Below are 11243 nucleotides of genomic sequence, written 5' to 3' on the forward strand. Positions count from 1 at the left end.
TACCTCTGTACCCAGTGTGGGGCTCAATCTCATGACCCTGAGAGCAAGAGTCACATGCTCTTTGGATGGAGCCCGTCAGGCGCCCCCTGCACATGATTTTAAAAATAATCTCTTAGGGGCGCCTGGGTGGCTCAGTCGGTTAAGCATCTGACTCTTGATTTTCGACTCAGGTCCTGATCTCACAGTTCATGGGTTCGAGCCCCACCTTGGTCAGCCCAGAGTCTGCTCGGGATTCTCTCTCTCCCTCTCTGCCCCCCCCCCACTTGTGCTTGCACTCTCAAAATAAACTTAAAAAAAAACCCACACAACCCCCCCATCTCTCTATTGCCCTAAATGTAACAACAAAGAAATAAAACGATAATTTATAACAGGAATTTTAATACGAAAATCTGTGGGGCAGAACCGAGAACCCAAGGAGGTAGCTAGATATTTACACGGGTAATGCAGGCAGCTCCCGCCGGCTGGAAACACACGCTATTGGTGTTTATCAAGAGCCACGTAGACCATGATTTTCAGAAATTGTTGACAATCCTTGGCCGGGTTTTGAACAAAACACCATACATACTTGCCTCATTTAGGACGTATCAAAACCTGACAAAAAGGACTTTGTGTTTGCATGAATAGAGAGTTCGGTTCTGGGCTCAGATAATTTTTTTTAATTAAATTTTAATGTTTATTTTTGAGAGAGAGAAAAAGAGAGAGACAAGAGTGGGAGTGGGGTACGGGCAGAGAGAGAGGGAGACACAGAGTCCCAAGCAGACTCCAGGCTCTGAGCTGTCAGCACAGAGCCCGACGCGGGGCTCGAACTCACGGACCGCGAGATCGCGACCTGAGCCTAAGTTGGATGCTTAACCGACTGAGCCACCGAGCCGCCCCTTTTGATTTCTAAACTTTATTTACTTTTTACTTATTTAAGTAATCCCTGCACCCGAGGTGGGGCTTGAACTCACGATCCAGAGATCAAGAGTCGCATGCTCTTCTGACTGAGCCAGCCGGACCACCCTGGGCTCCGACGATTCTTAACCAGGGTTTTCTGAGTGAGGCTAAAATTTGGTTAGTAGACATTGGTACGAACGTGCTGGTTTTTACAATACCGAAACATCTCTGTTCTAGCTAAAAGAGAAAGCATTAAACTCAGTAATACACATCCTCATATAAACTCCTTAATTCAAGTCAATTGCTGCAGCAGGTTTTCTGCCATATTATTACTTAATCGATACTAAAGACAGCGAATGCACAAAGCTGTCACACAGTATTAGAGAGGCTACAAAAGATTTTAGTGTAATTGCTGATAGTTCAAGAACAGTGAGGAGAGGAGAAAACACCAAAACGCCGTGGATAATGCCAAGAGAAATGATCTGTTGAGACCCCAAGTCACCTGATGAAACTGAGCTCAGTGGGAAGTTGCCAGAAGCACTCGTTGTGGTTCCCTCATCAAATCACAGCTAAGGCAGGGTTACTTTATATATATTTTATATAATAAATAAATAAATACGCGATATATATATTCATAAACATATACGAATATATATATATATGTATATATAGCTGTGTCAAGAAATCACACCAGCAATTTCTAAGTAAGTTTCTAAATAAAACAAAATCATTGCAACGATTAAGAACGATGTGAGCTTCAGCTTATGTTCCTGGCAAACAACTTAAAGAAATATGTATACAGAGAGGGATCGTTTCCATTCTTCAGAGAATCAAAAAGAAATATTTAAATAGACGGATGCATATACTAACTCATATATTAATTTATATTACTGTACCTGTTACAAAAGGTTTTGGACATCACACATCCTTCACGAATGCCCTGTGGGGCATTTCAAAACCGCACGTGACAAGGGACGATGTTTTATTAGGTGGAGACGCCCTGCATATTATGGGACGTCTCCATCCCTGGGCCGTGGCTCTGGAGAGCCAAGAGCACCCCGTGATCACCCCAAATCATCCCCGTATGTTTCCCAAACGCTCCACGGAAACCCAACAGCCATTTGCGGGTTCAGTGGCTAAAAACAGAGGCTGTGTTCTAAGAAGTCAGGCTTTGGACATCTGAGTCTCAGGAGACTGGGACAAATTTGCATGCGTCTTCCCTCTTGCTGGCCTGTGAGGTCTCCTCCTCCAAGGGCTTCATGTGTCTGCAATGACACCGATCCCCCACACCCGACCTATAGGTTCAGGGAGGCCGTGACTTGCCTAAGATGACCAGGAAAATAAGTGGCCAAGCCAGGAGCCAACCCCAGCCTTGATTCCTGACCCCTTTACCACCCAAGTGCCACCCAGCACCCAGTCACCTCCATTTCTTAGGTGCAAAGCAGAGTTTCCGAGAGGCAGAGCGGTACCACAGAGAGGGGCATAGTATCCAACTTCTGTGTGCGCTCCAGACTGACTGCCTGGGTTCAAGTCCCTGCTCGGTCACTTCCCAAGCTGTCTGACCTTGGGCAAATGGCTTTACCATTCTAGCCTCAGTTTGCTCCCCTGTAAAATGGAAATAATAGCAGCTCTCACCTCAGGACCTGGGGGTGAGACATAAATCAGTGAATCTGTGTGAAATACTGAGAAGGATGCCTGGCACACGGTATGTGCTGAGTAACGTGAGTTATGACGACTGTTTATCCGGCCTTGCAGTGGGCTAACAGGTGCAGAGAGCTGAAATAATGAGGTAACACCGTTAACATGGAGTGGGGCCGCATCCAGGACCCGGTTCTTAACCATAGCTGCAGCTCAGGGCTCTGAGCCTGTTTCCCTCCTCTGGAAGAGGAGGTCAAGGGCAGCATGCACCTCCCGGGGCTCTCGAAGGGCGATAGTTATCCGGTCCTGCAAGACACAGGGGATTAGAGAGGCCCGAGACTCAAGAGTCAGGAAAGCAACAGAACAACGGAGGGGACAGGCTTACCGGCGCCTTGGCCCCACAGCAGGACAACGGCGCCCCCTGGTGGCGGAAGCGGCCCCAGCAACCAAGTGCCCCACGGACTGTGAGCTGGACAGAGGGCGCTCATTGAATCCCCGAAGAAACTGAGGCACAGAGAAGCTGGGACAGTCGCCCAGGCCCACCTAAGTCGCAAGTGGTAGAGCTGGGGTTTTGGTCGCGGCAGTCCAGCCCAGAACCCACACGCTTTCCTCTTTACAAAAAGTGTCCGTGCTCTGAATAAAGCCCACGCTCTCGGAAATCTTGGGCAGCGTAGGTCTTCGACGTCCGGGCCTGTGCTGGGCCTTGCAGGGCAGCTGGGCATCCCCGGCCCGCCCACCAAACGCCAGCGGCGCCGAAGCAAAGGCCAGCTCCCCGCGCATGAGCATTCTTCTCCCGACCCCAGGAGCGGCCGCTGGAGCCTCAGCCGCTTCCCGCCAAACTCAGGAGTGACGGGTTGGGGTACTCGGGATTCTCGATGACCCCGGGGCCGAACTTGAGCTCCAGGAAGCGACGGTAGTTGTTAGGCGCCTGCGCCACGAAGCCAGCGAAGGGCAGGGGCACGAGAGGCTGCAGGAAGTGTTCGGGGAACTCGACATCCTGCCGGTGGTCCAGCCACGTGTCCTTGGTCATGACCCCGTTGCGGGGGTAGAAAGGCCACAGGTCCACGTGCAGATGGTTGCTCTCGCTGTACTGCACGCGGAAGAAGTCGCCCTCGACGGCCTTCTCCCACACGAAGCCGCGCTCGTCCACCACCGAGCCCGCCTCGGCGCCGCGCAGCTGCTCGCAGTTGCCCACGTCCTCCAGGTAGATGCCCAGGTCCACGTCGTAGTCCCACGGGATGATGTCCCCGTGGCGGGCGGCCCCCAGCAGCGAGCCGCCCTCCAGCCAGTAGCGCACGCCCGCCGCCTCCAGCACGCCCACCACGTAGCGGGCGGTCTCGCGCAGCGCGCGCAGGCAGCACGGCGGCGTCCAGCGCTGCTCGTACAGGTAGGCCGGCGTGTCGCCCACCACCGTCCCGAAGCAGCGCGGCGTCTCCTTGCTGCAGCCGAACCACTCGAGCCGCCCGCCCTCCCCGCTCACCAGGCGGATGCCCAGCGCGCGCAGCAGCGCCGCCCGCCGCGCGCGCCCCTCGCGCTCCGCCTTCCAGCGCGCGTGGGCCGTGGCCAGCGGGGGCAGGCGCGCCGCGCCGAACGGCAGGTCCAGCAGCCGCACGGCCCAGCCGCGGAGGGCCGTCTGCAGGAAGAGGCCGGTGCCCACCGGCCGGGCCAGGGGCGCCGACAGGTTGAAGAGGTCGCGGGCGCGCAGGAGCACCACGGCGTCTCCGTCCAGGGCGTCGCAGCGGGGCGCGGACGGGGCGGGGCCGTAGCGGGCGGTCCACTCGCGCAGGCTGACGTTCAGGGCCAGGCAGCGGGCGGGGTTGGCGGAGGCGACGGGGGCGGCCACCAGGCGTGCACCTCCGGCCCGGAGCACCTCCACCATGTGCTCCAGCTGGCCCGGTACCTCGGCCCTAGCCCCGTCGGGCACCAGGGCCACGAATTCGGTGGCTACATAGGTCTCGGGGCGCGAGGCGGCGGCGGGCCGGTCCAGGGCGGGCTGGAGTAGCGCCAGACGCACGTTGGGAACCCGGGGCAGGGCCAGGGGTGGGTAGGGGAGCGTGTCGGCGGCCACCACCACCGGCTGGGCTGCGTCCTGTTGCAGGAAGGAGTCCACCAGCTCTGGCACCGCGTTGTCGAAGGCCTCGAACTCGCGCACCAGGACGGTGACGCGGGGGCCGGCGGCAGCTCCACGGCGGGGACCCCGGGCCCGGGAGTTCCTGGGCTGGTGCTGTAGCCACGAGACATAGAAGAGGACCAGGAGGTTGAGCGTGATGGCGGCTGCCAGGACAGCCTGGCAGCGGGTGAGCCGCATGGGGCCAGAGTCGGGCCCTAGCTGGGCCTCCAGGGCATCCTGGGGAGGGAGAATGAAAGGGGAGGCTGGAGCTGGTTGTCAGAAACCTCCTACCAGACCTCCTTAATCCTCAGCATTGCCCTTCTCTCCCAGCCCTTTCTCTGTGTAGTGTCAGCTCTGACTTGCCCTCCTCCAGGAAGCCCTCTCTGACTTCCCATCCACCCCCCTCTGGGCTCCTTCAGCTCCTTGGGTTCTCCCACCCTAGCCCACCACTCTCCGTCATTACTGCGTGGGGGCAGGTCTGCATCCTCCCACTGGATTGTGAGACCCATGAGGGCCGGCCCTGAGCGGGTCTCGATCACTGCTGGGTCCCACGTTCCACCCAGCTCAGGACCTGGTGCTTAGCAAGTTTTTATCAAGTGATTCACCTTCCCTTCTTCCTTGTTCAATCCCACCTATTCCTTATCCTTTTCTTTGTCGACTTCTCATTCTGTTTTGGGTTCGATTAGAAATGCCCAACTCCATCCCCGAGCCCAGGCTGCACCTTCTGCTCCACCGTTCCCTCCCTCCTCCAGGAAGCCCCTCCTGATCTCTCTCTCCTGTCCCTCTCACACCCTGTCCGGGCTGCAGGGGGAGGCTGCAGCATGGGCACCGAGCCCCTCCCCCACAGTCCCCTTCTCACTTCCTCAACTCCTGTGCCATCTGGTCATCTGATGGTCGGCCAGATTGGTTTGGTTTTGCAAGAAAAGCTGGAAATGTTTTCTTAAATCAGAATTATCCCGATTTTTGATACTGCCTACTCATTAAATTAAACAACCACCACGGACTGGATCACACTCCTAGAAACATAGGGGCGCCTGCCTGGCTCAGTCCATTAAGCATCAGACTCTTGATTTCGGCTCAGGTCATGATCTCACAGTTCATGGGCTCGAGTCCCACCTCCGGCTCTGTGCTGTCAGCACAGAGCCTGCTTGGGGTTCTGTCTCTTCTCTCTCTCTCTCTCTCTCTCTGCCCCTCCTCCGTGCTCGCTCTCTCTCAAAATAAATAAACTTAACAAACAAACAAATTCCTAGAGCCAGAAAGTAGAAAGGTGGTTGCCAGGGGCTGTGAGGAGGGTGAAATGGAGTTGTTTAATGGGTATAGATTTCCAGTTTTGCAAGATTGAGAAAGTTCTGGAAACTGCACAATAATGTCAAATATATACAACACTACTGAACTATGCGCTTAAGAATTGTTTAGATGAGGGGTGCCTGGGTGGCTCAGTCGGTTAAGCGTCCGACTTCGGCTCAGGTGTCGGGCTCTGTGCTGACAGCTCAGAGCCCGGAGCCTGCTTCGGATTCTGTGTCTCCCTCTCTCTCTGCCCCTCCCTTGCTCATACTCATGCTCTGTCTCTCAAAAATAAATAAATGTAAAAAATGAAAAAAATTTGTTTAGATGATAAATTTTGCTTTGTGTATTTTATTACAACTCAAAAAAAATTTTTTTTAATGTTTAGTTTTGAGAGAGAGCGCGAACAGGGGAGGGGCAGAGAGAGAGGGAGATATAGAATCTGAATCAGGCTCCGGGCTCTGAGCTGTCCGCACAGAGCCCGCCGTGGGGTTCCAACTCAGGAACGGTGAGATCGTGACCTGAGCCGAAGTCGGATGCTTCACCGACTGAGCCACCCAGGCGCCCCCACAACTAAAATTTTTTTAAATGTCTGTTTGTTGAGAGAGCATGAGCAGGGAAGGGACAGAGACAGACAATCCCAAGCACGCTCTTGCTGTCAGCACAGAGCCCGACAGGGGGCTTGAACTCACGAACCATGAGATCACGACCTGAGCCGAAATCAAGAGTCAGCCGCTTAACAGACGGAGTCACCCAGGTCCCCCTAGAATTTTTTTTTTTTTTTTTTTCAAGGGGAGTGGGACAGCCCAAAAGAGGCTGGGGAGGTAGGGCACGCCCACTCTTCATTCATTGGCCGCACTCCTAAGCAACCTCCAGGTGGCGCTGTCTCCCTGTGCCCCGCACAACTTTGACGCTCTGGCTGGTCTCGGGCACAGGAGTAGATACTCAGAATGTTTTTCCACGAGCGATTTCCATGGGTTTCTACTCCTCCCGGAAGGGTGACCTCAGAGATCCAGCTGATCTTCCCACCCACCTAAATACTTCTGACCAAAGCTCCCCCTTGGGCCCGGGTCCACCCAGATCCCCCCTCAGCCTCCCCGGTCTCCTTTTTTTTTTTTTTTTTTAATGTTTTTATTAATTTTTGAGAGGGAGCGAGCATGTGTGAGGCGGAGGAGGGGCAGAGAGAGGGAGGCTGAGGATCTGAAGCGGGCTCTGTACTGACAGCAGAGAGCCTGATGTGGGGCTTGAACCCTCAAATGCAAGATCATGACCTGAGCTCAACCGACTGAGCCACCCAGGCACCCCTCCCTGGTCTCCTGACTAAATCCCCTCCTCGTGGCAGCCAGAGAGGTTTTCATAAAGCACAAACCTGACCTCTCCCTCCCTGGTCCGAACCTGCCATGGCTCTTCGGTAACCCGAGGAGAAAGTTTAAGTTTCTTACAACATCCCGCGAGCCCTTGGGTGACCTGTCCCTTGCTGGCCCACCGGGTCCAGCCCCGTCTCCTGCCATGTGTCAGACTCTGTGCCTAAGCCACCTTGGACTTCGCCTCAAAGTCCAAAGCCTTTGGACATTCTGTTCCTTCTGCTTCTCCTCCCAAACACCCCTCCTCCCCATGCCTCTTTTCTCCTGGAGAACGCCCACGTACGCTTTAGGCCTCAGCTCTGATGGCTCCTCCCCCAGGAAGACCTCCCCGAACCCCAGGCTGGTCAGAAGTCCTCCCTGGGCCCCCCATGCCTCAAGTTCCTGAAGCCAAACTCTGCACTATGTGGCCCGAGTCTTCCTGCCCCTTCCCTCTCTATCTCCTACCAGGAATAGGCTCCTATCTCTCTTCACCCATCCCAGGCCTGTTTCCCCTTCTCTGACTCGCCTCGGCTGACACTTAAGAATCCAAGTTGCACTTTAAGAGCAACTTTTATTTTTATGTTTATTTTTTGACAGAGAGAGAGGGGATCTGAAGTGCGCTCGCACTGATGGCAGAGAACCTGATGCGGGGCTTGAACTCACAAACTCTGAGATCGTGACCTGAGCCGAAGTCGGACACTTAATTGACTGAGCCACTGAGGCGCCCTAACAACTTAAGTTTTAGAACCTTGGAATTGCCTTCTGGATCTTAGATTGATTCTTCCTTCCTTCAGTCCTTCCCTCTGTTTGTGGAACTCCTACAACGTGCCAGGCACTGTTTGAGGCACTGGGGACACAGCAGTGGACACATGGCACACAAAGACAGACAGCAACCCTGACCTCACATTACTGGGGGGGGGGGGGAGGAGACTTTGGAACCACAGAATCTTCGGGGTCTTAAAAATCTTAGACGCTTAGAGCGTATGTACATAGAAGCACAGGAGAGACCACGGATAGTTTCGGAACCTTTTGAAGATTCTAAAAAGAGACCGTTATCCTGCTCTGCCCGCATCTCCCAACAGTCTGTTCCCCACTCAGCGCCCAGAGGCATCCTGTTAAAACTCAAATTAGATCCCGTCCTGCGTCTGCTCAGACCCTTCTGTGGCCCACAACTCACTCAAGGGAAAAGCCGAGTCTTTACCGGGGCCCCCTGGGCTCTGTCTAATCCTCCACCCCCTCCCACTCTTAGCTCCAGCCGCGCTGCCTGCCGAACACCAGCGTTCAAATACCTCCGGGACACCACGGCCAAAGATCAACGGCTCCTTCTGCCCGGAAGCTCATCCCCAGGTCTCCACATGGCTCCTCCCTCCTGGCCTTCAGGCCTCTCCTCAAATGTCACCTGTCCAGTGAACCCTCTCTTTGCCTTTTCTTTCTCAAAATGCATCTCCCCGTCACCCACGTATTTCGTGCGCCCCACCCATCCCCGCGTTTTCTCCCCTCATCGTTATCACGTAGATTTCACTTATTATTTTGTTCCCTGATGTATGCTCAGGGCACAGCTCAGTGCCTGACACATAGCAGGTGCTTAATAAATTTGTGTGGCACCAGTGACTGAGTCTAGGTGTTCAGATGGGGAACGTGGGGCTCAGAGATAGAAACCATGGAGAACTCAGGTCTCTACTTCTCAGGCCCTGGCTCTTGGAATGCTCTGTCTGGCTGACGCTAGGCCCCAAGGTGCCCAGCCGGACAGAGGACAGAAATGGGGTCCTCAGAGACCAGTGAGTATGACAGTCAGACGAGCAAGCGAAGGCACCAGAGAATAAAGAGAAAGGAATCACCCAGCCCCCTGACTAGGTTGCTCTTGGCTTCCCCAACTATGAGGGCCCAAATCTCCTTTATCGAGGCAAAGTGGATGAAATGGTGATTGTGAAGGTGCGAATGTTCTCTCTCTGAATCCCATCAGGATGATACTATCAACGATTCTAGCCAATCGTGATACGCCAGACCCCTTTCTAAGCACTTTACACATAGGAACTTGTTTGCTCTTCAAGTTCTGATCACATTTAGAGATGAGGAAAACTGCAGCACAGAGAAGTGAAGTCACTCGTTCCAGGTCACACAGCTGGGAGATGGTGGACCCAGATGTGACTCCCAAACCTGGCGAGTTTTGTCCAGGGTCTTTGTCCAGTTTATTGTTTTCAACCAATAAACTCTGCTATCCCTCCTGGGTCCACTCAAGACGGCCCAGCTCTCTGTCCACCCTCAGCGAACATTCTGCAGGTGCTTTCAAAGCTGAATATGGCATATTCCGTACTTCAACCCATTAACTCTTCTGGGGACTCGGGAAGACGGAGGCAGTCATTGGGCAGGCCCTCCAGAGGTAGGCAGACAAAAACCACACTCACAACTTACAGATAGGTCAGGAGACCAGCAGGGGGTGTGGCAGAGGAAAGGGGGTCAGGGAAGGAGAGGACAGTTCAGAGGAGACTTTGTGTCTCTCCATGTCCCATCAGACAAGGGTCAGTGGATCCAGATAGGTTCACCCGGCCTGAGCTCTGATCTGGACTGAGTCTTAGCTGCTGCATCTGCGGGGTGCGAATGCGGCAGGTGAAGAAAATGAGCGATGTGTAGGAACGGCTTTGGGGAGAAGGGCGATTTCCACCTGAGTGCTGGTGACACCGTGGGACTTCTTACCTCCTAGGCTGCTGTGGGAGCTCCCGGTGGGCGGTTCCAGACCAGCTCAAATGCACTGCTGAGGGAACAAGGACCAGAAAACCCCAAATCAGCCAATTTTGCACAAGAGAGTACGGCTTCATCTTACCTACAGAAGTGGCAGCGAGAAGGTCAGAGAATCCTTTTTCTTGAAGTTCCATAAGCTCAGGCACCACCTGGAGTGTCTCAGGAGTGGGTGGGAAGGGTGTCAGTTACCACAGCGACCTATAACCATCCCTTTCTTATGAATGTGTCCAGAGAGGTGGGGCTAGAAGTGACCAGAGCTGTTACCATGACAACGCCTTCCCTAGACACACTCCATCCTGAGACACAATCCTAAAACATCCCCTGCCTTGGTGGGCCTGGTTCCTAGGGTCCCTGGAAGGGGGGGTGGGGGGGGGGGAGAGGGTGGGAGGTGGGGCTGCTCTTGTTACCATAGTAACCAGGGCTTGACCTTGCCCGTCTCCACCTCCTGGGCCAGGCCCTGTAACCATAGCAACTAGTCCTCCGCAGAGCATCTTCTCCTCTAAATAAAAACACCTGGTTGGTTTGGGCCACAGGCCTCCCACGACGAGAAAGAGGGGGGGGGGGATCCGGTTACCATGGTAATGCCAGCTGGGCGGCTAGGGGGAGGGGTTGGGAAAGAGGTGTTCTCTCAGCAGTCAGTGTCCTTGGGGCTGGGGTCCTTGCTACCTGAGTGCTAGGTGAGGTTGCCATAGTAACCGAATGAGGGTGGGGGCAGAAGGACCACCAGGGGCTTAGTTAGCAACCTTCCCCAAGTCCAGTGACAGGGCAGGTTTGGGACTTCCTAACCACAAAGGGGGAGGCTTCCAGACCGCGGAAGGGTTACCATGACTACCGACCCCGGCCAGGAATCAGGGAGGATGGGGCCATCGCAGAAATCACCCTTGGTGGTCGCCCTTTCTCTCTGACACTGTTTGTCCAGGAGAGTGGCATTTGGGTCTGGAGGGGGGTTAGAATCTTTCTTTGGGGCGAAGGGGCAGGAAACGGCCCCTCCCAAAGTCCCGCTTTTCCTAGGGGCGACCCTAGTGCTGGGCCTGGGTCTCCTGAGCTTTCCTCGAGGTGCGCGCTTCCGTCCCGCCCCCTCCCGCCCACCCGCGCGCGCGCGCGCGCTTTCGGGGTCGACCCGGGTGGGCGAGGCGCGCGCCGGGCCTCGTTCCCATCACCGGCCCCCCCGGCCCCCGCCAAGCGCGCGCGCGGGCGGTGCGCGCGGGGGGGGGGGGGGGTACGGCCGCGCAGGCGCGCGAGGCACAGCGGGC

At 55.2% G+C, this 11243-nt stretch overlaps 1 protein-coding gene across 1 annotated transcript; it reads right to left on the minus strand.

Annotated features, from left to right (window-relative positions):
* Positions 1-924: 924 nt before the first annotated feature.
* On the minus strand, positions 925-11116 carry FKRP (fukutin related protein). Its single transcript, XM_047077789.1, has 2 exons — positions 9946-11116; positions 925-4861 (listed from the first exon to the last, which is right to left on the minus strand). Exon 2 carries the CDS (start codon positions 4820-4822, stop codon positions 3335-3337), a length of 1488 nt encoding a protein of 495 aa, XP_046933745.1. The 5' UTR covers positions 4823-4861; positions 9946-11116; the 3' UTR covers positions 925-3334.
* Positions 11117-11243: the final 127 nt, after the last annotated feature.

Source organism: Lynx rufus, unplaced genomic scaffold (genome assembly GCF_022079265.1).
Source record: "Lynx rufus isolate CCGP_SWC_20201006 ecotype Redwood Valley unplaced genomic scaffold, mLynRuf1.p SCAF_16, whole genome shotgun sequence".
Lineage (NCBI taxonomy): Eukaryota > Metazoa > Chordata > Mammalia > Carnivora > Felidae > Lynx > Lynx rufus.